Source organism: Apodemus sylvaticus, chromosome 17, assembly GCF_947179515.1.
Source record: "Apodemus sylvaticus chromosome 17, mApoSyl1.1, whole genome shotgun sequence".
NCBI classification, from domain to species: domain Eukaryota; kingdom Metazoa; phylum Chordata; class Mammalia; order Rodentia; family Muridae; genus Apodemus; species Apodemus sylvaticus.
In genome coordinates, this window is record NC_067488.1 from 71,556,697 (window position 1) to 71,581,811 (window position 25,115).

Consider the following 25,115-nt stretch of genomic DNA (forward strand, 5'->3'; position numbering starts at 1 on the left):
TCTACCTAAAAAATAATGTCTACCTCTTAGGGCTGCTCTACAAAAGTTAATTAGTATATATGGTTCTCAAGACAGAGTTCGAGTGTTTACATGAAATGGCCAAAAACATTAGTTTTCTATACTGAACTGGTCACCACAGAAAACTAATAACACCTTTTCATGTGTAAGCAGGAAACACAGTCAGCCACTGTCTAAGATTTATTTATTTATACGCGTACACTTCAACTGTCTTCAGAAGAGGGCATCAGATCCCGTTACAGATGGTTGTGAGTCACTATGTGGTTGCTGGGAATTGAACTCAGGACCTCTGGAAGAGCAGTCGGTGCTCGTAAACGCTGAGTCGTCTCTCCAGCTCCCCACTGTGCACTTTTTTGCTGTGTAGGGACTGTAAAGAGGTAGCTGCCTGAGAAGACTGGAGACCACTGCTACCACAAAACCAACCTACTGATATGGAAAAAAAAAAAATACGAACACAGTGACTGGCGGTGGCCCGCCTTTCCGACGGTCCACTCACGGGCCGAGTTTCTGACAGACACTTCACTTCAGCCACTCCCGTTGCGGAGTCTCTCACTGTCCCGCCTTCCTCAGCTAGTGTTGATCTTGACCAATAGAAGCACAGCACTCTCAGAGCAGCGACCAATCAGCGTTTAGGAGCCGCAGGGCCGAGTTCGGAGCAGGCGGAGCAGCCAGAGGGCAAGCTGCGCGGCGCAGCGCGGCGGGGAGGTAAGATGGCGCCGTGCCGGGCGCTTCTCCTTTGCTGTTAAGCCGCTGCTCGCCCTCTCTGTCAGCTCAGCGCGGTACGTCGTCTCCTGCAGCGTCGGAGTCTCTCTGGTTGCTAGGCTTTCGGGAGCCAGGTTCTCTGGTGCCGGGAGCCGCAGGACAAGATGGCGCTTGCAGGACGACGGCCTAGGCGCTCGGGCCGGGGCTGTGCGCTCTGAGGCGGCCAGGGACAAAGGCGGCGTGCCGGGGCGTGGGGGCGGGGCGCGCCGTTGCAGTGGTGCCGCGTGGGACGGGCGCCGCGCTTCCGGTCTGCTGCTTTGGAGATTCGGCCAACGTGGTAGGGGCCGGGGCGGCGGGCGGGTGGCGAGGGGGTGAGGGTGGGTGGGTTAGTAACGGAAGGCTGGAGGGCGGCGGGGGTACGGAGCGACCCTCGTCCTGCCGCCGACCTGCGGAAGCACGTAGACTAGGACCTCTGGCAAGGTTAAGGCCATTTTGATCTTTCGTGTGACCATCCCCTCCCCCGCACTCCGCGCAGGTTTTGGTATGAACAGGATTCGGATTCACGTCTTGCCAACGAATCGGGGGAGGATCACCCCAGTGCCCAGATCTCAGGAGCCCCTTTCTTGTTCGTTCTCTCACCGCCCGTGCTCTCAGCCGCGCCTGGAAGGGCAGGAGTTCTGCATTAAGCATATTCTTGAAGACAAGAATGCGCCCTTCAAACAATGTAGTTACATTTCGACGAAGAATGGGAAAAGGTGCCCCAGTGCTGCCCCAAAGCCCGAGAAGAAAGATGGGTATGTGAAGAGCTGTGGGTATGTCGGGGCCTTCGCCTTCGGGCTCAGAGTCGCTCCTCACTTCTCAATGCGGAGACTTGAACCCAGGGCCCGGTGCACGCAAAGCACAGGTTGTATCATCGAGCCTGTGTCAATGCCTACACCTCCCACCTTTAGACTTTATTTTTATTACATTTTGAAGCGTTTATTTTCCGTTTGTAGTCTGTTTTATGTGTGTACGGACACGTGGGGAGGTCCGAGGCCAATTTGCCGGAGTCGGTTAAATACCTCGTGGTACGGCATATGGAAGGACTGGATAGGATTAGAGGGACGGACGTTAGGCTTAGCTCGCAGAGCCACAGACCCCCCCCACCTCCCTGACTCCTCTTTTGAGAGCCCTTCCCTGAACTCCCCATAAGGACAAGACTCGTTAGGAACAGTTTTGGCAACTCTGCGGTTTTTAAAAAAATGTTATATGTACGGGTGTTTTCCCTGCCTGTCCGTTTGTGTACCACGATCATGCTTGAGGAGGAGAGGGCGTTGGATCTTCTGGAACCGGAGTTACGGAATGTTGGTGTGCCACCATGCCTGTCACCTGCCTTCAGTTTTAAAGTGAAAAGAGGTGGTCGTATCTGTGGAGTTTTAGGTCATGCGTTTGTAAGAATGTTCTTTGGGAGGCATGCCAAAATACTAAAATGATCAGAACTGATGCCCGGCAGTGGTGGTGCAGTCTTTAATCCTACCACTTGGGAGGCGAACTGGGATGATGTGGGGGTTCAGGCCAGCCTAGTCTGCAGCATTGAATTCCGGAATAGCCAACGCTAAACAAAACCCTGTTTTAACCCTCTCACCGCCCCCATCCCAAAATGAGAACTGGAGGGATACTTGAGGCAGGGGCGTGGGTTAACTGCTTACTTATAAAATTAAGGTTTTGAGTTCTGACTATGGTCAGACTAATTTTGAACCCCTAATTCTGCCTCGGCTTCTGGAGTTCTGGGATTATTCCCATTCAGCTCTAAATTCTTCCTTAAACATTTGTTATGTGGATTCACGTGCTGCCACACACACGTGGTTAGAGGATGGCTTGGTTTTCCTGCTGTGTGTGTGATGATGGTGATGATGATGATGATGATGATGATGGGATGCTGGAACTCAGGTGCTCCGGCCTTGGTGGTGGGTGCTTTTGTTTGCTGAGTCACTGAATTGGCGCTCTAAGTTAATTCTTCATGCTGGAATGCTGACTCACTTGCCAAGCCTTGTTAAGTAATAGGCATGCGCGCGCGCACGTGTGTGTGTGTGTGTGTGTGTGTGTGTGTGTGTGTGTGTGAACATCTCCTTTGATTCAGGGAAGTAGCATGTGTAGGATAGAGCCTTGTGTGTGTGTGTGTGTGTGTGTGTGAGAACATCTCCTGTGAGTCAGGGAGGTAGCATGTGTAGAATAGAGCCTTCCCTGCGCGGAGCTCTGGGTTTGACTTTGAGCAGCACACACACCACACCAAACAAAAAACCCCCAAATGGCTTAATTGGGGACAGTTAAGTTTTTGATTCACATTGCTCTCCGCCCCCCCAACAGGGTCTATTTATTTAGCCCTGGCTGTACTGGAACTGTGTAGACCAGGCTGACCTCAGAGTCAAATACCTCCCTCTGCCTCTAGAGTGCTGGGATTGAAGGGTGAGTCACCATGCCTGGGTTCATACTGGTCTTCAAGGTGTGAATACAATAGTCATTTTTATTTCCTAAGGAAAAAGTCAACTGGTGACAATATTGCTGGATCCTTTCAAGAGAGGACCTATTAAATATTAATGTTTTGTCTCCTTAGGGTGTCTTTCTGTGCCGAACATGCTCGAAGGAATGCCCTAGCACTTCATGCTCAAATGAAGAAGAGCAGCCCAGGCCCTGTGGGTGAAACCCTCTTGTGCCAGTTGAGCTCATACGCTAAAACAGAGCTGGGCTCGCAGACCCCAGAGAGCAGCCGAAGTGAAGCCAGCCGGATATTGGGTAAGGATCTTGACTCTCAGGATGAAAAAGGAAGATGCTTAGGCGTGAGTTTGGCTCCCTGCAGGACTTTGGGAACTGGGTGAGGATGCCAACCTTGCTCGTGCTGGTTGCTGGTGGTTTTGCATTTAGAGTTTGTTTAGATATATCTCTCCCAACCTGGTAACCTTTCCTTGTGTTAAAATTTTAAAAAGTTAAAAGCTTTGAATTTTAAGGTTTCAGGTTGATCTCTTAAGTGGTGTAGCTTCCTATGTGGAGTTACAGAGGTGGGAAGTCTTACTGGCTGCTCTTCCCTCCCTTGCCTCAGATGAAGACAGCTGGAGTGATGGGGACCAGGAACCCATTACTGTGGATCAGACATGGAGAGGTGACCCTGACAGTGAAGCTGATAGCATAGACAGTGATCAAGAAGACCCCCTGAAGTAAGTTGTAACTCCACATAAGGCCTTTACATACTTACGTACGTAGTTAGCGTGTAGAGTGGAGTGTGGCATGTCTTAGTTAATACACATAGGTGGGTTTACATGTCCAGGTACAACACCATTTTGCTCCAAGGCATGATTTCTTGATCATTAGACAGAAGTCTAACTTGGAACTGACTCACGCCCAGGAGATAGATGCCTTAGGGAGGAACTGATCTTTTGACAGGGAACGAGAGGGAGGCAGGAAGGTGTTGTCTGGCTAGAGAGGAGAAAATGGACTTAAAAAGGTAGTGTCCCAAATCTCAGAAATACCGAGTTAATTATACTTAGACACTTGCTGCAAAATTAAAATTCCATGGTTTTGACCTTTTAAATGGGAATAAAAGTGTTTAATAGTTGGCTCTGGCTTTATGCCTAATAAAAGGAAAATTGATTTAGAAACTCAAATTTTAACACCTGGTCATCTTGAGAGTTTAAGAACTATCAAAATTTACTGTGCCAAAATCTCTAACTTTTTTTTATATTGGTTTTTTTGAGACAGGGTTTCTCTATGTAGCCCTGGCTGTCCTGGAACTCCCTCTGTAGACCAGGCTGGCCTCGAACTCAGAAATCCGCCTGCCTCTGCCTCCCAAGTGCTGGGATTAAAGGCGTGCGCCACCACTACCACCACCGCCCTGCAATCTCTAACTTTTTGAAGCAGGATCTCATTATGTAGCTCTGACTTGGCCTTGAACTTGGTATTTTAGTCAGGCTGACTGAACTCAGGCTTTATTTTCCCTAGTATTAGTTTTTCAGTCATCTTAGCAGTTAAACAGTATTTTGTCTTCAACGGTGCGTGGTGCACACAGACGTACACTATAAGTTTTTTGAGACAGAATTTCTCTGGTGGCTCTGGCTGTTGTGGAGCTCACTGATGGCCTGGAACTCAGATCTGCCTGCCTTTGCCCAAAGATAGTCTTCCAAGTTTTAATTACTTTACCCAGAATCAGGAAACAATCTTTATATTAACCTCTAGAATAAAGTTTGTTTTGGCAAACTAATAAAATTGATGGGGCTCTCCTACATTTTTGCAATAAAGGGTCAATCCAGGGCACTAAATTTTGAGAATATTGTGAAGAAAGTGGGTCTATTATGACCCATCATGATAGGGATGTGTGTGGGGTGGAGTGGGTATGTGTACGTTTAGGTAGTGGTGGTAAGATTAGACCCAGGGCCTTGCATGTGCTCTGTGTGCGTTTTACCAGTGGCCTACCTTTGATCTTTATATAGCCCCTAGACTATGAAGGCCCAGAGTCTTGATAAAAGATTGTATTTAAAGGAAAATTAGAAGTCACAGTCATTTGATACTTTTGTGTGTTAGTTTGCCTGAATGTATGTCTGTGCACATGAGCCCAAAGAGTGTGCTGGATCCCCTGGAACTGGAGTCAGAGTTGTGAGCTTTGAGTGTTGGGACTCAAACCCAGATCCTCTGCTTGCTCTTTACCATTGAGCCGTTCTCTCCAGCCCCTGATATATTTTGTAATTAAGATATTAAGTTATTCTGACAAGGAGGCCTTTGTTAAATTACTATGTAAAAGTAGACTAGGTTAATTAGCATAACTTTCTTGTTGCACATTTTTACTTTTGTTGTTGGGAGAGGGTTTCTCTATGTAGCTCTGTTTGTCCTGGAACTCACTCTGTAGTCCAGGCTGGCTTCGAACTCATAGAGATCTGCCTGCCTCTGTTTCTGGAATGTTGGAATTAAAGGCATGCACCACCATGCTCGGCCATCTTTACTCATTTTAAATGTATGAATAATGAGACCTCTCCCCTCCCATTCCAATTTGTGAGATAACACATTGGTATCCTTTGTGGAGAGATCTCTCACCTGTCTCTTCTTACAAAGACTCTGTTCCTAACACCCACATGGGACCACCCACTCACAGGTCAGTGTAACTCCAGCTCCAGGCTCTCTGAGACCCTCATCTGCACTCACAGACCTGTGGCATATACATAATTAAGAAAAATTGTTATTGTTGTTGGTTTGTTTTTAGTGCTGAAGATGGAACCAAGGGCCTTGTTATACATGCTAAGCGTCCTACCACTGAGCTATGCTATAGTTCCAAGCCCTCTTTATTTTTTTTTTAAATGTCTTTGTAAAATGCTGTGTGAAAATATTCCTGTTTAGAGGATAATGTGTCAATTCTGGTTGACTTTGTTAAATACAAATTGAGGCTATTTTTAGCCTTTTACTGTTTTGTTGTTTTTATTGTTTTTGAGATAAGGTTTCTTATCTAGGTGACCTTGAATTTGCTAAGTAGTCCAGGCATGCCTTGAACTCCTGATCTTTATGTTTCCACCTCTAATAAGTGCTGGGATTATTGGCACACATCTTCATGTTTATCTTTATTACTGTTTTTTTAAAATGATCTGTTAAATTTATTGTTTTATTCCAGACATGCTGGTGTCTATACAGCTGAAGAAGTGGCTCTTATTATGAGAGAAAAGCTAATTCGTTTACAGTCTTTGTACATTGATCAGTTTAAACGACTACAGCACCTGCTCAAAGAGAAGAAGCGCCGTTATTTACATAACCGGAAAGTGGAACACGAAGCTTTAGGCAAGTTAGATGGATAGATGGGCTTGAATCTGCCTGTCTTACAGCTAATGAATCCCTGTATACTTAAGTTGGAAAAGCATTCTTGATTTCTCTACAAGTCACACCTTGACTTTTGTATTCTTTCTAAAGGTGACTGTACTGTCCTACTCAGTCCTGGAGAAGCTGAGGGTAGGGAGTTGGTTGTGAACTCAGGGCCAGATAGACTGAAGTTCTGTTTTAGAAAACTTGATTTTTTTTTTCTGTGACTCTCTAGGTAGTAGTCTCCTGACTGGCCCCGAGGGACTTTTGGCCAAAGAGAGAGAGAATTTAAAGCGACTAAAATGTCTCAGGCGATACCGCCAACGCTATGGAGTAGAGGCTTTACTACATAGGCAGCTGAAGGAACGCAGAATGCTGGCCACAGATGGGGTTGCTCAACAGGTAATTGGCAAAAATATCCTGGAGTTTATTGTTTTATTCCGGGCTTGCAGTGAACTCTGGGTTTGCACATTCACTTTATTGATAAGATCATCAAAACACCATAGGCAGTCCAACTGAAAGCGCTTAACCTGGATGTCAGCAGGACAGTTCCAGTCTGTGTTCTCTGTCAGCCCTGTGCCTGCCCAGGGGGCTTTACAGAACGCAGTGTTCAGATTAAAGGGGGCATAGGGGAGAGATTCCTACTTTGAGGAAGTCCTTAGTTCAGAAAAGTGGCAAAAGTTTTATCCAAGCAATTTAGAAAGCTTAAAAAAAAAAAAGGCAAACTGGGTGTGGTGGTGTGTGCTTGTCTGTGATCTCACCACTTTGTGGGAGGATGGGGCAGAGTCAGTAAACTTGAAACCAGCTTGCGCTTACACAGGGTTTGCAAATCAGCCAGTTAATTATTCTAGAAGAATAGTAATGGGCTGAAGAGATGGCTCAGTGGTTAGTAGTGTCGGTAGCTCTTTCAGAGGACTCAGGTTTGAGTTCATGAACCCAACCGTGCTGGCCCTCTGCAACCCCAGTCCCCAGGGCCCAAAGCCCTCTCTGGCTCCTCAGACACTGCGATGCACACACTGTAGATAAATGCAGGCAAAACACAAAATTAAAGATAGCTGGGTGTGGTGGCACACCTTTAATCAGCATTCTGGAGGCAGAGACTAGAGGATGGATCTTTGAGTTCCAGGCCAGCCAGGGCTCGTACCAAGAGAAATCCTGTTTTGAAAAACAAAACAGATTAAAGGGGTGAGGGAGTGAGGGAGGCTTTAAAAACAGATACATTGAAAGAATAGTAGCAGCCAGTTAAATGTCAAAGTAAGGCTGACAGAATAATCACAGGAGTGTTGCTTTTGTTGTATTTGTTGAGGCCTCAGGTGTGTCAGTTGTATGGCTGTGAGAAGAACTGCCCGGTGTAAACAGCCTGTGGGACGAGGGCAGTGTTGGCTCCGTGTCAGAGGCTCTAGTGCGTCACGGCTGAGAAGGGGGCACAACATCTTGGTGGCTGGCTTTCTCTGGGTTCCTTTTTGTTTCGTCTGGGCCCTAGTCTGAGCTATAGTGCAGAGCACAGTCAGGGTGGGTCTTTCCTCCTCAGAGCTCAGCCCACACAGAGCCCAAGCCCTGGCTTGGTGCAGCTCTAATGGCAGCTGCGGTGACTGAGGTGTAGAATCCTAAGCTTAGGGCCTTCATAATTCATTTGCCTAGCATGCTTAAGATTACAACTACCAACCCCAAAAAGTTCTGTTGTTCAAAGATAAGTTAGTTAAACTGGGGATTTAGCTTGGTGTTAGAGCAGATGTGTGTGATTCTAGATCTATTCCCTAGCATTACCAAAATTCATGATGTTTGAGTCAGGTTCCCACTATGCAGCCCCGATTGTTCTGGAACCTGCTGTGTAGACCAGGCTGGCCTCTCAGATTTGCCTCTGCCTTTGCTAAGAGTGTTACATTGAATATGATGTCTGACTAATGTATTTTTGGGTTTTTTTTGGGGGGAGGGGGGTGGATTTTTTTTTTTTTCCCTGAGACAGGGTTTCTCTGTATAGCCCTGGCTGTTCTGGAACTCACTCTGTAGACCAGGCTGGCCTCGAACTCAGAAATCCGCCTGCCTCTGCCTCCCAGAGTGCTGGGATTACAGGTGTGCGCCACCACCACCCGGCAAGCATGAGTATTTAGGATAGTTTTTCATCCTTACCTCTGAGTGATAGTTTCTGAGGTCCTTGAAGGAGCCCTGAAACTTTGCCAGTATTGTCATGCAGGTGTTCATGTGCTTTTTTTTTCCCCTTTTCTTTTTTTGTTTTTTGTTTTGTTTTTGTTTTTTGTTTTGTTTTGTTTTTTCGAGACAGGGTTTCTCTGTAGCCCTGGGCTGTCCTGGAACTCACTCTGTAGACCAGGCTGGCCTCGAACTCAGAAATCCACCTGCCTCTGCCTCCCAGAGTGCTGGGATTACAGGCGTGCGCCACCACCGCCCAACTTTTTTCTCTTTTCTTAGAGACAGCATTTCTCTGTATAGCCCTGGCTGTCCTGGAACTCACTCTGTAGCCCAGGCTGGCCTCAAACTCACAAATCCACCTGTTTCTGCCTCCCAAGCGCTGGGATTAAAGGCGTGCGTCACCATTGTCTGGCTTATGTGCTTATAAATAAGACAATTATGGCTATATAAAGTGAATGTAAGCTACTTACAATTTAGAGATGATTCCTACAATTCTGTATTTAATATTTTCAGACCCAGGTTGACTATAGATTAACCTAGTTAAGGGACAGACTGCTCTTTATATTCTACAGTGTGGAGAGATTTTTTTGGGATTAGGATTAACTCCATGAGGTTTCATTGTTACAGTATTGGTGAGTGGGTTTGTTAAATGTTACATTTTCCACTTTGTATGAATTGATTTTCCTTGTATAACTAAATATCATAGTTACATGTGTGGTTTTTTTTTTTTTCTTTTTTTGTGTGTGGGGGTTTATTTGTATCTGTTTTCTCAATTTTAGGCTCATACCACTCGTTCCAGTCAGAGGTGCTTAGCCTTTGTGGATGATGTTCGCTGCTCCAATCAGTCTCTTCCAATGACCAGACACTGCCTTATCCGTATCTTTACAACTGTGTTTGGGTTCTGAGCCTCTGGTTAAGACAGAGGGTAGTTGTGATCTCTATCAGCTCCACTGATGATCTTGGTTACCTTGGCCCTGAATCAAGGCTGGCAGTGTGCTGACGCTGTTGGTTTCAAGCAGGTGCCTAAATAAATGTCTTTCTATGGTCTGTTGGCCATTTCAGAAATTTAAAGATGTAATGGTCAATTCATTAGAAAGAAACATCTGGCTGGATATGTACCCAGCTTTGTAATTGGAGGGTAAGGCAAGAGGATTGGGAATGTGAGGCCTGTCTGGGCTACAGCAAAATCCTGTCTGGGGTAGATGAAGTGGGGCAGGGAGCCAAAGAAACAGCCAAGTCACTGGGGACAGATGTGAAGGCTGACCGCCGTAATGAGCTTCCTCAGTTGTGTATAATCTATTAACAAGAAAAAAGGATTACTGTGGGTTTTCTACCCTGAACATTAGTCTGCACTGTGAATCTTTGTGCAGTAGGATTGTTAGTGCCCTGACTTGTATGCTTTAAACTCACTCAGATTAGACACAAAGGAGTTTCTCCCCAGGAGCATTATACTTTCTCTATTCTTTCTATTTTGTGAATTTAAACCAGTATACAATATGCTTTCTGGTATAGAACTACATTTGCTGATGGGCTACAAAAGTTGTGATGTTTATTGAGTTTTTATGCGACCTGTATAGTTTTGGAGGATTTCATTTGCAAATATTTAGAAGTCAAAATATTTTCTTAGTTTAGTTTATTGTGGTTTTTTTGTTTGTTTGTTTGGATTTGTTTTTTTTTTTCCAAGATAGGGTTTCTCTGTATAGCCCTGGCTGTCCTGGAACTCACTCTGTAGACCAGGCTGGCCTCAAACTCAGAAATCCGCCTGCCTCTGCCACCCAAAGTCCTGGGATTACAGGAGTGCTCTACCACCGCCTGGCGGTGTGTTGTCTTTTTACTTACGTAGTTGGGAGATAGGCAGAAGGATCACTTGAGCCCAGGAGTTCTAGGCCCCCCAAAAAAGTGATAGGAAGGGGAAGAACCCCCTCTTGGTCTTTGATAGGAAAAGAAAGGGTTGTTTTTGTTTTTGCCTATTCCATTTAGTGAAATATTTGAAGTTAATTTTATACTAATGTCTGAATGGCCTGCCTTTTAGCCTCAGTACTGGGATTGCAGGTGTGTGCTACCACACATGGTTTAGAGTGACTGTTTTTAACATATAAATGCTTGTACAAAGTAATGAGCTCTAAAGAAGACTGATTAATGGGATTGGGCTAGGTAAAGACCGGGAACTACAAAGGGCCCAGATGCAGTGGGGTGGAGCGAGGAGATGGGAGACTCCTATTACACATAAGACACTAAGGTGGAAAGAGAATGCTGAGGAACATGGAGACTGTAACAGAACATGGGACACTAAAGGGGAAAGATGGGGGGGGGGAGGATAGTGGTGGAAACCTGTTGCTGTGCCAGTTTAATTTTAAAAAATTAGCACTTCAGAGGTAACAGTCGGATGATCAGGCTAAGTTTATGGCTTGGCCACACGGTCAGTTCTCCTTGGGTTTGTAGTGAGCTTATCATGCTATTAGGAACAACCATTAAAATTATCTGCAGACTTATGAGCAGAAACAACATTGTATCTCTTGACTCTAGGAAGAGGTAGGTACTTGCTTCTGCAATATGCTGCTTGTATTTGTTTCCATATAGGTTTTCTCTTATGCTTGGCATGTTGTTGCCCCTTGACACTTCCCGTCATTAGGTTAAATGACTAGAATCCTGGAAAAAATGTTGAGTGAATTATAAATTATTGGTAGTGCTAAAATTACGTGCACAAAATTACACTTAGAGAAATAACTAAAAATTATTCTTTTGCATGTGGCTTTCAGTGAAACTGTAGTTCTCTGCATGGTCAGACTTGCGGCACCACAGACTCCTGTATTGTGTCCTTCCAATGGATCCTGGTTTATTTTCCTTAGCTGTTCTGTAGATATCTGTCAGGATACAAATCAGGTTCTCTTCAAATGCTGCCAGGGATCTGAAGAGGTGCCCTGCAACAAGCCAGTTCCTGTCAGCCTTTCTGAGGACCCCTGCTGCCCACTGCATTTCCAGTTGCCTCCTCAGATGTATAAGCCTGAGCAGGTCCTGCCTGTGCCAGGCGCTCTGGAGGCTGGCCCCGTGGATCTGTACCTGAGTGCTGCGGAGCTTCAGCCCACCGAGAGCTTACCTCTGGAGCTCAGTGACGTAAGTCAGAGAGGCTCTTCTCGGATTGGCCCTGGCGAGAAGGCCCTGTTTACTAGTGGTGAGAACAGTTGGCAGTTTTAAGCCTAGAGGATGATGTGAGTCAAATGCAGTTGAATGTGCCTGTTACTGTGTTTATTAGACACGTTGTGCTCCACCCTTCTCTCCAGACTGTGTTCTGAGGGAGGACTTCACTATGGAGCCTGCGTTAAACATGAACTCGTGCTCCTTGTCTGCCTCCTAAGTGTTGGTGTCAGAGATGAGCACCACCGTGCCTGGCCTCCTTTAAACTTAACCATTTGGAAGGGTATGACTCAGTGATTTTTTTTTAAGGTATTTATATGCAGGCACCTATCATGACTGAGGATGTTTGTCCCATACTTTCTAATGAGAGGAGTACAAAACATGACTCTTTGTTTTGGTAGTTTTAAACATCCTCTTCGGGTAGATAGGCATTTTTGCTGACTTATATTTTTGACAGATTTTTTTACAAAATGTATTTACTGTTCAGACTTTATGTGGTTCAGTTCTAATTTAGTGTTTTGATGCTGTTATGAATGGAATCTGAACATTTCTTTTTTTTTGCTTGCTACTTGAAACCCAGCTTTGTACACAATCTAAAAAAACTGGCATTTGATGCATTTTTCTTTCTTTTTAAAAAAGTTTTTAATGTACATGTTTTGTTGTATGTTATGGTATGTATGTATGTATGTATGTATGTATGTATGTATTGTATTGTATTGTATGTATGTGCTCCCTGTGTGCCTGGCATTAGGGGTCAAAAGAGGTTAGGTCTCCTGGGACTAAAGTTATAAGCAGTTGTGAGCCGCCATGTAGATGCTGGGAAGATTAGTCAGTGTTTCTATCCACTGAGCCTGCTTGGTTTCTCTTCATAGACCTACGGGATGAGTGAACTCTTGGGAGGTACTTGATGGAGCAAGTGATGTGTAATATAAATCCCATCTCGAGAACTAGCCTTGCGTTTTTAAAGCCTTAGTTGTCACTGCTTTCCCGGGATGCAGTTCTTGAGAAAGCTGGTGTTTTGTTCAAAACTATTTCTCCATGGTTTGGAGAAAGATGATGCCAGTCCCTTTTTATTCCCAGAGTCCGGTAGCCTAGGATGTAGTCTGTAAATTTCTTAGCTATGAATTTGGAGTAATTATTTTAAGGCCAAAATGGCCTAACTTTCCTATATGGCTTTAGGAAATGAACCCCTCTTGAGTGCTTTTCCATGTTATAAATAGATCTTATGCTTTTTTTTTTTCTACTGTGATCTAGAGACTGAAAATATGTCAAGTCCCTGTTTTCGGAGTTAGTTTCAATACTCGGTGCTGGGGAAGCTTAGAGCTAGAGACCCTCCTTCTCATAGGACAGGATTGGGTATTGGGGATTTCTTTTCCATTTTATGGTGTCATGCCCTGAGCGGGTCTCCTACTTGAGCTTGCCTCTGCTTTTCCTTTCCACTCAAAATAGATGTTCTCTAGTTGCCCAATGGACAAGATTCTCTTCAAAAATGAAAATTGCAGGAAACATAGTGGCGTTCTGTGAATCCAGTGTTGTGTCCAGGGCATATCTGTAATGGACAGTAGGAAATGTGGCTATTCCCTTCCTTCTGCTTACACTGAGCAGTTTGTTTAAATTGCTGCTGGTTTTTAAGGCATTTTTAAGAAAGGATACATTACGTATCCTGGGCTGGTCTTGAACTCTCAGAGATCTGCCTGCCTCTGCCTACCTCCAGAGTGCTGGGGTTAAAGGGATGACCTCCCACGCTTGGCTTTAGACTTAATTTTTTTTTTTTTAAATTCAGTTTTATTTTATGTATATCAATGGTTTTTTGCCTATATGTATGTGTACCATGACCATGACCTGGTGCTCTAAGAAGTCAAAAGAGATGTCGGACACCCTGGAGTGGAGTCAAGAGTTCTGTGTAGGGCGTCGTGTGGATGCTGGCACTGCACCTGGGTTCTCTGGAAGTGCTCTTAACTGCTAAGTTTTTTCTCCAGCCTCCAGTTAAAATTATGTTTGGCTTTTTGTTTGTTTGATTTATTTTAGATAAGGTCTTGCTCTGTAGACCAGGCTGGCTTCAAACTCACAGAGATCCACCTGCCTTTTGCTTCCTGAGTGTTGAGATTAAAGTTTTAGAATTTTTGAAACTGTATTCTTCTCCCTTTAATTATGAAAAGGTTATGATTTCTATTTCTGGTGATTAGCACACCAAATTTTTTAATACATAATAATTATGTAGAATGGTTTCCTTGTGACATCTTCACATGGGCATGATGTACTTTGAAATCTTTTTCCCTGTCAGCCTTTCTTACTGTCCCTTCTCCTTTCCCTCCCTCTGCCTGCTCTTCTGTCGTGTGGGACCATTATATTCTAGAACTTAAAAACATTAACTGAACTTGTTGAGATGGCTTGGAACCTAGGTTGGCATAGTTTTTGAACTACTATATTGGTTTCAGAAAGGAGCCAAGAATGATGTCTTTGATTTGCTGACTACTCAGTGTCTCTGGGAATGGCTGATTCATAATGGAAAAAGTATAGTTTAGAATATAATGTCCTTTTTTTTTTTTTTTTCTCTAAACAGAATATTTGAACTATGTTAAGTTTAAGGCTTAGCTGGGCCGGGTGGCACGGCCTTTAATCCCAGCTCCTGGGAGGCTGAAGCAGAGCGTCCCAAGTTCAAGTCTTGCCCGGGCCACAGGGTGAGTTCCAGGCTAGTCTGGTCAACTGAGTAAAGACACATTCAAAGTGGAGAGTGAAGAAGAGAGGGCTGAGATACAGCTCAGTATAGAATGTCTGCTGGAGTGAGACCCGACCTTAGGCCACGGTGCTCATGCTAGGGATTGGAGTTAGCCATAATAGCCTGTCTGCCATTCAGAAACACCTGAGTTTCTGTGGTCCATCAGTCCTTCCTTTCCTCTCTTTGTGAGTGTTGGTCAGTCTTGTATTGCCTAGTGTGTTTTCCAGCAAGGTTTCATGTTACTTTGTCCATAGGATGATTGTTCTTATTGGATGCCTCAGTCAGAAACATAGATGTTGACTATATGGTTATGGTGTGTGTGTGTGTGTGCGAGAGAGAGAGAGAGAGAGAGAGAGAGAGAGAGAGAGAGAGAGAGAGAGAGAGAGAGAGAGAGAGAGAGAGAGAGAACCTGTGCCTATACTGTGGCATGCATCTGAATTCTTTCCTTCCACTGTGTGACTAAATATAAATCATTAGACTTTACTTACTGAGCCAATCTGCTAACTCTGTATTTTCTCTTTATTTTTCCTCTTAAAAGTGTTTTTACACGTTGTGTGTGTGTGCACATGCATGTGTTATGTGCACATCAGAAGGCAGTTGTGGGAGTCTGTTCTTTCCATGTGGATTCTGGGATTCAAACTCAGTTCATCACACTTAGCAATGCCTTTGCTCATTGTAGAACATGTGTAATAATTTACAGTTCATTGGTATTGATATTCAGTGTGTCATTGCATTAAACAAATCTATACCTGTTAAACCTCTTTCCTCCTCTCATGGTAGTCACTGTTTTACTTTGATTTTTCTACTAGAAATTTGCTTGTTTGTTTATATTGTGTTATCAGGTAAGAAAAGGGTTTTACTATTGTTGGATCTTGCTTAATTGATCGAGTATTCTAAGCAAGGGGAGAAGGAGGGCCTGAGAATTACTTTGGTGAAAATTGTCAGTTTTAACTTGTTGATTTCCTAGGTGTTGCTGATGGATTTTTCTCTTTTCCCAGGACTTGGATGTTGTGGGTGATGGCCTGCCCTGCCCTCCCTCGCCGCTGCTCTTTGACCCTTCCCTAGCTCTTGAAGATCACTCTGTCACAGAGACTGCCAGAGGCCCAGTGGGTATCTCAACAGTGACTCTCAGCTAGGGTCCCTCATGTAGGAGGGACCAGGCCAGGCAGGGATGTTCTCTGGTGGCTAACATGAATTCCAGGGAGTAGTGTGATTACCAAACAGTGCAAAAGTGCCCAAGATGGTTTTCTCGGTGAATACCATATAATGGAAAGACCCCCCTTTTATGTTGTGGGCTTTCAGTTGCTTTAGTAAAACACAACCAAAAGCAACATGAGTAGAAAGGGACTTATTTCACCCTTTACTTCAGGCCTCAGTCCATCACTGCAGGAAGTCAACTGGGAGGCTGGAGGCAGGAGCTGATGGAGAGGCACAAAATGCCTGTCGTGCACTAATTTTCCAGATGAGCCATAGGACTCCTAATGGCTCTTAGTCCTCCAGAGTAGGCATGCATTTATTTGAGTGAAAGGTAATAGATAAATTGTCTCTTTTAAGGGAGAGTTCATCACTCCAGTTAACATTATAAAGGCGAAGTTGGTTACCACTGGCTCTTACTGAAGACCAGCAGTTATACGGTGGCTGTTGGTTTCAAGCAGATGCCTAAAGAACTGTCTTCCTGTGCTTTATTAGCTGTTCTGGACTTGAATAGAGAACTGCTTCATTTGGAAGAAACAACCCCTTGTTCTCTCTGCTTTTACAGCCTCAGTAGTTCTGATGCTTAGGAACAGCAGAGTACAACTTACTTTATTTCTCTGGTCTTGTTCTTTAGCTACTGTAAATGGGTATTGAAGTCAGAGTCATGCGTCAGGCCCACTGGAGGAGTCAGTCTCTAACCAAAGTGCCTTTATTTCTTTTAATAGGGACAGATGCAGGTGGCTGGGGATGGGTGCAGATCCCAGGGACCTCGAAATGTAGAGAAAGCCTGTGCACCCTTCCCTCAGTGTGGATTGGCTACTGCAAATGGAAAACCAGAACCCACTTCTATCAGTTGATAGTTCATTCTGGGAACTGTTTGCCTTTGGATTTGAACTTTCCATTCTTCAGACAAGAGTATCTCTGATCATCTCTCCCTGAGCAGGGACAGCTCAGACCACATTGTTTCCTTCAGGGCTTTAGAGTGCTACAGACAAACTTAATCCATGTTTGTGCAGAATGGATCTTTTAGTATTTAAGTTTTGGGATTTTCTTTTGCAAGGAAGAGCATGAAGTAATCCCTGCCTTTGAGATGCATATTGGAGACTGCCTGGGAACGAGACATTTCTGTAATGGGACTCCCAAGCCATGGACAGATCAACGTGGATGTCTGGGTGTCTAGGCGGGGTTGTGGTCAAGAAGGTGCTCTTCGGGTGTTGGCTCTTAGTGTCTGGCTAGCTGTATCCAAGGTCCTGTATGTAAGCTTTCCTCTGCTCCACATAATTGGGCAATATAAACCCCTTTTCCTAGTGAACTGTGACTGAGAAAAGCAGCTCACAGGTCTGGGCCTCTTTAATTATTCTTGCTTTTAACTTATGTATATTTCTGTGATGGCTCCTCCATGTAAGATATAGTGAAGTTACTGTATATAGTTTCTATTAAATGTTAAAATGTTAGGAAAATGTAAAGTGATCGGAAGTGTGTGTTCTTTGTGTTTGAGTGTCTATTGTTTTCTGGGTCTTCACTGTCTGATGGGAAGGACACATGCTGTTTCCATTCTAGGACAGGCACTCTGGAGAGATGAGGGACAGAGGTGGCCTGATCAACCTGTGCCCACTGGAGAGTGAGGCGTTAATCCAGGAGGGGCTGGAGACCTGGCGTGGAACACTAGGAGGATGAGAGTAGCGAAGCAGACCGTGTGGGGAGATTTGTGGAAAGCTGGTTTCTAGGGGAACATTACAAACAATGAGCTACTCATCCTGAATAACAAAGAAAGACGCTAATAAAACTACAGAAAAGATTCAAAGGTACAAAGGAAAAGATCAAGCTCGTCCTTGGTGTGGGCAGTTATCCCTTTGTATGAGCTGTACATTTCTCCCTGCAAGAAAGTTAACCAGATCATTCGCTCGGCCCAGATCCCTCGCAGGTGTCTGTGTGTTCTATACTCTTCTGTTGCTTATGACTTACGGTTCCAGAGGGGTTATAGAGCATCGCGGCAGGACCAGGAAGCTGTGAACTCACATTGTAACTAACGTGAGACAGCAAATGAAATGGTACAAGGTTTTCATCTTGAAGTCCGACCACGGTGATAACTTCCTACAGTATTTCTGTGTCACCTAGTTGTCCCAAAACTGCAACTAACCAGGCACCAAGTGTCCAAGTGCCAGAGCTTGGTTGTCAGTGGAAAGCTTAAAAGCACAGTACTAGACCAGATTGTTAGCAGGGAGCTGGTCCAGATAGCACTGAGGGCAGGCCAGACTGTAAATCCCTCCACTGCTGAGACCGGAGACCCCACAGCAGTACCTGGGGTGGGAAGGTTGGATGACTCGTGAGATGTACATTACAGCAGCTTAGGTGGGCTAGTGGCTCCTATTTATGCTGCTGTACCCAACATTGTCTTTGTGATGGCGTCAGACACAAGTGCTGAGGGCTTCGTGCTGTTTTGGATTTGGCTAACATTTCTTTATCATTATCCTCTTAGCTGCCCTCGGAATCAGGAAGTAAGTGAAACTTAGATCACAGCAAGTTTCTGAAGCCTACAGGGTTCACAGGTTCCACCTTCCTAAGTCATATAAGCAGTAATTACCTTCAGGGGAGAGGAGACTCTAAAACCAGCGAATGGCAAACCAGCTCTCAGCAAGTTGTGTAAGGAACTCCAGGGTTGTAACTTTTGTGAATTATCACTATTCTGGGGTGATGGACTTGTCTTCAAGGATGTACCTGTCTTTGGGTCATCCGTACTCCTGTAAATAAACCAATAAACCCAGCAGTTAACTGATGAAATCATTGATGTGTCATGTGCCAGTCAGTTCTAAGAAACTGAACATGGCTGCGGTGGCCACTGCTAACCACAAGAGGGAGACGTGCGCAGATCTCCAATACTGATTTCCAGCCAGCCTCGAAGGTTGGGGAAATCAGCCTGAACCAGGAAAAGTGGTAGGAATATGAGACAGGTGAAAATACAGGGGAGAAAGAAAGAGAAAATGGTGGAAAGGAAGCAGAGTGGAAAGCTATGGGGAACAGAGCCTAAGGTTAATGGTGTACTGGAAAGGAGTGGATGTTACTAAGCCCATGGAGAGCTAAAACTACTCTGGGCCCTTAAGTCATTAAAAAAAACAAGACAAGACAGGGAAGCCCCTTGGTCACATGCCTTCTTTCCAAAGGCCTGTTTCATTGTAATAACATGGTGTTCAGAAGCACTCAGAATGTCAACAAAGCAGCTGCAACATTCTCAGATGAAGTTCGCTGTGAATTAGCATTTACTTCAGCCAGCTACCTCCGAAGGTGAGAAAAGTGCCCGCCCCATGTATTGTTCGGTCCTACTGTGCACAGGCAAGAGCTTGCTTTAGTCTTCCTGTAATTTATAATTTCTGTTCTGCACCAGCAAGGCTGAAACTCTGTCGAAGCCCCACTTGATACTTGGTTAGCCATGTGAAAAAGACGCCCCCCCCCAAAAAAATACACAAATTCCACACAGTCTTACAAATTATTTTCTTACTTCCCTTCTTTCTCCTCCCCTCCCCCCTCCCCCCCAGCATCTTTCTTCTTTTGATGGAGTCTCAGCAGGCAGCCTTGGTTGGCCTGGAACCCTCTCTGTAGACCAGGCTGGTTTGAGACTCAGATCCTCCTGCCTCTGACTCCCTAGTGCTGGGTTTAAAAGCATATGCTATCACACCTGGCTTCAATTTTTATTTTTTTCTCATAAAATAAGTTTATTGGGCCTGTGGAGTAGCCTAGCAGTTTAAGAGCACTGGGCTAATCAGCTCTTCAATATCCAATCAGAGATAATGGGAGAGCAGTCTTTGTTCAATACCGTGACAATGCTGGTGTCTGCACTGTCACCACTTCTCTGTGTTGCAAGATATTTGATCACACTGTGAACCCAAGATTGTGTTATTTACTGGGGGGAAAACTGTTTCTAGTTGTGGGGTGGCTCCGACCTTAGCACACACCTTTAATCCCTCTGGCTGGCATACAGACAGGCCCTTTGTACACACCTTTAATCCCAAACAGTGAATGTAAAATTGGTTTATAGAAGGAAGAGATGGACTGGAGAGATGGCTCAGTGGTTAAGAGCACTGACTGTTCTCCCGAAGGTCCTGAGTTCAATTCCCAGTGACCAACCACGTGGTGTCTCTCACACCCCTTTCTGGAGCTGTCTAAAGACAGCTACAGTGTATAAATAAATCTTTAAAAATCCCATGTTTAAAAATCTCACGAAAAGGAAAGAAAGGGAGAAAACTAGCAGAGTTTTACAGAGACAGCTCACAGAGACCTACACAGGTAAAGACAGAACAAGCCAGAGAATGAGGAGCCAGAAGATTAGAACAGATTGCCAGAGTTAGTTTGCCTCTCGGGGGCAAAGAGTCAGATGTGAGAAAGGGTGAGCTTATTCAGCAGTAAGTCTCCGAGGCTGAAATGTCCTAGGTTTAGCTCAGATTATATGGAAGCTAAAAGCTTCCTGGACTAGGCCTAGGTTAGCAGGCAGAGACAAGAAAGCCTCCAAGACAACAAATTACTATAGGAGAATAAAAATTACTGTAACATCTCCAGGCACAAAAATCAGCATCTGGATATACAGTGCCAAGACCAGCCCTGTACAAGAAGCCTGTCATTTGTACATCACCACGGCAAAGCCACGCTCAGAGCAGCCTGGGGAGGAAGGATTTACCCTGGCTCACAGTCTTAGAGATGTCAGCAGGGATGTGCAGAATCAGAGCAGCTCACATTGTGGTGAGCAGGGGCCAGACAAGGGGGGGTGCAGGAGGGAGTCAGGCAACATATAGCCCTAAGCACACCCCTCAGGGACCTAGCTTCTTCAGGTCGGTGCCATCTCCCAATTATGTCATAATACCATGACTCCATCATGGTCAGAGATGACTTGTTAATTTGGTCAGAATCCTTTAAGGGTTTTTTGTTTGTTTGTTTGTTTTTTTAAAGATTTATTTATTATGTCTAAGTACACTGTAGCTGTCTTCAGACACCCCAGAAGAGGGTGTCAGATCTCATTACGGATGGTTATGAGCCACCATGTGGTTGCTGGGATTTGAACTCAGGACCTTCAGAAGAGCAGTCAGTGTTCCTAACCACAGTCATCTCTCTAGCCCCTGGTCAGAATCCTTATGATCTAATAATCATATCTAGAAATGGAGGTGGTGACACTCCATGCATAATCTCTTAGCTTTATCTCAAGCCAATCAAGTGACAACTAAGATGAACTGCCCCCGAGCTGGAAAGATGGCTTAGTGGTTAAAAGCACTTTACTGCTTTTCCCGAGGACCCAGCTTCAGTTCCCACATGACCTACAGCTGTTTGTAACTTCAGTTCTAGTGAGAGGCCAAACTTTTACGTTGTTCAGACTCCATTTTAGAGAACCTGACCTAAGTTTGAACTCAGGTAGACTAACAGGCTTTGGTTTCTAAGATGCCCCCCCAACAAAACCTGAGCCTAGTTCCAGTCTCTAGGCTAATCCCCAGCAAGACCAGAGTCTCCAGTTTATTCCCCCGTCAAACCTGCACCCCCAGGTTACAAGCCCACCCCCTACCTAACGAGTACCAATGCAGAAGGGAGCAGAAATTAAGTTTATAATACGATGCCCAGCACCAACCAATTATGTTAAAGGCCACAGTAGCTTTCCAATTAGATGCTTGCACACGTATTCCCTACTTGCTGCTTACTATAAAGCCTTGCCCTGGTAGACGTACGGGGCTCACCCACTACCAAAACCGTCCTGCATGACAGCAGTGCGTTGGGGGCAGGAGGAGCTGAGCTATCTCACATAGAATAAAGACCTGCTGTGAGTTGCATCAGACTGGCTCCTGTCTGTGTTTTGGGAGAAGATCACTAACACTTCCCTGGCACTACAACAGGGGGTCCAGTGCTCCCTTCTGCCCTCTGAGATCACCAGGCACGCACACGGTACACAGACACGTCTGAAGGTGAAGCACCTATACTCATCCAATTTTAAAAATAATAAAAATAACAGTCTCTTTGGGCTGGGCAGTGGTGGCACATGCTTTTAATCCCAGCACTTGGGAGGCAGAGGCAGGCGGATTTCTGAGTTCAAGGCCAGTCTGGTCTACAGAGTGAGTTCCAGGACAGTCAGGGCTACACAGAGAAACCCTGTCTCAAGACAAAAACAAAAACAAACAAAAGTCCCTTTGGGTGTGTTGAGGATCCTGTAGCTCAGTGGTTATTAACCTTGGGGTTGGGGTCTAAAAATCCTTTCAGCACTGGGGCCACATATCAGATATCAGATACCCTGCATATCAGATATTCACATCAGATATTACCATCAGGTACTACATTACATCAGATTCATAACAGTAGCAAGAAATAATTTTATGGTTGGGGCTCACTGCACACAAGGGAGTTATTAAAGGGTCACAGCATTAGGAAGGCAGAGAGCCACAGCTGTAGATGTTTTTTTCTTTTTTCTCTTCCTCTTGCTCTGGTCCGGTTTGCTCGGACTCCCCCCCCCCCCATTGCTCCGCCCCCCTCCAAAGCTTTTTTTTTTTTTTTTAATGTATTTACCATTGCTCTCTTCATGCACACCAGAAGAGGGCATCAGACCCCATTGCAGATGGTTGCAAGCCACCATGTGGTTGCTGGGAACTGAACTCAGGACCTCTGGAAGGGCGGTCAGTGCTCTTAACCCCTGAGCCTGTAGCTGCTTTGAGACAGGACCTTGCTGTGTAACCCTGCTGCTCTGAGGCTTGTCATGTGGCCAGAGCCATCCCTAAGATGACATTTGTCTTCTTGCCTTGGTCTCCTGAGCCCTGGCACGAACTGCATTTCTGTTTCCTCTTGGTGAGAAATCTAGGTTTCCATTCCTCTTCCCCCCCCCCCCCCCCCGCAATGGCCTTTCTTTTATGGCCATGTCTTCAAATTTTCCATCAACATATTTTTAACACTTAGAAAATTCCAAGAACCTGAACGGAGCAGCTGGGCTCCGTGCCCTGTGCTTCCTGCCGAGTCTGAGAATGGAGTGCAGAGGGTGACTGTTTGCTGTGAGTTGACAGTGACCACACCCTCTGTCTCTAGCCTTGTCTCTCCTGACCTGTTCACATTTCACAGGCATCACTAAGTCCCTTGTCCATCATCCCCGTCCCCCTGTTTTTATTTGTCAGAATTTTTGTTTGTTTGTTTGTTTTGTTTGTTTGAGACAGGGTTTCTCTGTGTAGCCCTGGCTGTCCTGGAACTCACTCTGTAGACCAGGCTGGTCTCAAACTCAGAAATCTGCCTGCCTCTGCCTCCCAAATGCTGGGATTACAGGCGTGCGCCACCACCGCTGGCTCACCTCCCCCTGCCCCCCTCACGCTCCCCGCTTTACCCCCACCCCCGCCCTGGTTTTAAATGGCAGAATCGCACCAGAGAGCAGAGACTTACCTGAGAGCTACTTGGTCCTCAAGGCTGACCGCCTCGCACCTCGCCTCGGGAATGGTCTCTCTTGGGAGCAGTTCAACAGCTGATGTTGGCTCCACCCCCAAGGCGGGTGGCTTCGTACTGAATTGGCGCACAGAAGTCCAGGAGGTTCCTGGGCAGCCTTTGGTACCTAGTCTTGATGACAACTTGGAAGTGCTGATTCTGACATCAGAGAAAGAATCAGCACCAGTAACCAGAGCAAACAAACTCAGGGGCAAGAGGGAGGCCAGTAGGACAAAGGGCGAGCTAACAACCTTTTTCTCTGGCGCTGCTTCCAGGCCCGCCCACAACCAGGGAGGGCCTTCCCACACCACCCAGATCAACTGATTCAGCTGATTCTAATCTGTGACAAGCTGACATTAAAACCAACCATAATACTTTTCTATAAATTCAGAATTAACATCTACAGTAGTATGTACCCAAACTCAACATTGGTGGATTTATATAGGGAGAAGAAAGTAACTACATTAAATTTTGTGTAAGAATTGAATTCTGGGGCTGGAGAGATGGCTCAGAAGTTAAGAGCACCAGCTGCTTTTCCAGAGGTCCTGAGTTTAATTCCCAGCAACCACATAGTGGTTCACAGCAACCACACTGCGGCTCACAGCAACCACACGGCGGCTCACAGCAACCACACTGCGGCTCACAGCAACCACACGGCGGCTCACAGCGGTCTATAATGAAATCTTTTGCTCTCTTCTGGCATGCAAGCATACATGTAGGCAGAATATTGTATAATAAATAAAGTCTTAAAAAATCATCTAATTCTGTCAGTTAGTGGTTGGATTGTTATAAGTGGACTAAATTCCTCTCATCATGGGCACTCTTAGCCCCGTCATGCAGGAGGCAGAGGCAGGCAGATCTCTGAGTTGGAGACAAACCTGTTCTACAGAGCAAGTTCCAGGACATCCAGGACTACACAGAGAAACTCTGTTTCAAAAGTTAAAAAAAAAAGTCTTTTATTATCTTTAAGGCCAGGAAGCCTCACTTAAATTTCCATTTGTGGTAAATAATCACAAAATAAGGGTGTCAGAAGCACGTTCATAGCTACAACTCAAGGATAGGCCTGTGCCTGTAGCTCTGAGGCAGAGCACACACTAGCGCGTGTGCGTGTGCGTGTGTGTGTGTGCGCGCGCGCGTGCGCCATGGGTCTATCCCTAGTGCTGGGGAAGAAAGCCGTGCAAGCCCACCGAGTATATTTTCTCAAGACAACGTGCTGAGAAGCCGAGGCACACAAAATGGGAACCGAGAGAGAAATGAAAAGCTCAGGTTTGTGCTTTAGAGAATAATTTCATTAAGATTCCCACCCCTCCCTTTTTAAATAAAAAAATAAAACAGACTCTAGGCAGGTCCCACCCGACGCTGTATTCCAGGCCAGGGAAACAGGGAAAGTAGCGCCTGGGCCAAGGTTGTCCTGTGCGCGAGCAGGGAAGAGCCACAGAATAAACATGCTACATTCCTTGTCCTGTAATGGCGTTGCAAGAGAACCAGGGGGGTTGCTCTCGATTTGGTTACTGAGTCTCTGGGACAGGCAGATAGTGAAGTGTCCTGCTGACTGTGTAGGAGGCAGAAACATTAGCCTCTATCATAATCTATTCTTTAAAGCAAAGCTTACAGGTCCTGGGACCACAGAATCGGGGATAACATTTGCTAATGAGCTAGGCGACAGCTGGGATGCATTTATCATGGAGCCGATGCTGGCGAAAAGTCTCGAGACAGTAAACACAGCTCTACAACACGGATAGTCTGAGATTTAAAAGTGCGCCAGGCTTCCCACTGCAAACAGTTCCTCTAAGGACTACGATTAATGTTCAGCGCCACACATGGGGTCGGAAGGGGTTGGAAACAGTTGGCTTCTGTGGACCGAGCAGTGGAGTGCTTCCTCAAGCCCCAGACCTGCGGCTGCTTGCACTGCAGGTGCTGATGCTGTGTGGGACTGAGTCTGGCTGCTCAGACACACCTCTTTCTA

At 45.5% G+C, this 25,115-nt stretch overlaps 1 protein-coding gene and 2 non-coding genes across 6 annotated transcripts; all 3 read left to right on the forward strand.

Moving 5' to 3' along the window:
• The first annotated feature begins 648 nt into the window (after nt 1-648).
• On the forward strand, nt 649-17,190 carry Kansl2 (KAT8 regulatory NSL complex subunit 2). 4 transcript variants are annotated; one of them, XM_052160668.1, is made up of 10 exons: nt 649-723; nt 1,256-1,514; nt 3,314-3,492; nt 3,797-3,911; nt 6,347-6,514; nt 6,768-6,930; nt 9,456-9,552; nt 11,537-11,790; nt 15,529-15,636; nt 16,450-17,190. In XM_052160668.1, exons 2-10 carry the CDS (start codon nt 1,264-1,266, stop codon nt 16,579-16,581), a joined length of 1,467 nt encoding a protein of 488 aa, XP_052016628.1. In that variant the 5' UTR covers nt 649-723; nt 1,256-1,263; the 3' UTR covers nt 16,582-17,190. The 4 variants fall into 4 exon arrangements, with proteins under 4 accessions (XP_052016628.1, XP_052016625.1, XP_052016627.1 ...); XM_052160665.1 differs by having other exon boundaries at nt 702-797; XM_052160667.1 differs by lacking the exon at nt 649-723 and adding an exon at nt 965-1,057.
• On the forward strand, nt 9,645-9,781 carry LOC127668320 (small nucleolar RNA SNORA2/SNORA34 family). Its single transcript, XR_007974088.1, has one exon. It is a non-coding gene; the product is annotated as a small nucleolar RNA SNORA2/SNORA34 family (small nucleolar RNA).
• LOC127668245 (small nucleolar RNA SNORA2/SNORA34 family) lies at nt 16,134-16,266 on the forward strand. Its single transcript, XR_007974028.1, has one exon. It is a non-coding gene; the product is annotated as a small nucleolar RNA SNORA2/SNORA34 family (small nucleolar RNA).
• Nucleotides 17,191-25,115: the final 7,925 nt, after the last annotated feature.

What these genes read in the sequence shown, in the direction of transcription:
- Kansl2 (XM_052160668.1), top strand. Translation starts at nt 1,264, where the DNA reads ATGAACAGGATTCGGATTCACGTCTTGCCAACGAATCGGGGGAGGATC. An exon ending in AAGCCCGAGAAGAAAGATGG is followed by an intron (nt 1,515 to 3,313) that starts GTATGTGAAGAG and finishes TTGTCTCCTTAG; the next exon opens with GGTGTCTTTCTGTGCCGAAC. An exon ending in GACCAGACACTGCCTTATCC is followed by an intron (nt 9,553 to 11,536) that starts GTATCTTTACAA and finishes GCTGTTCTGTAG; the next exon opens with ATATCTGTCAGGATACAAAT.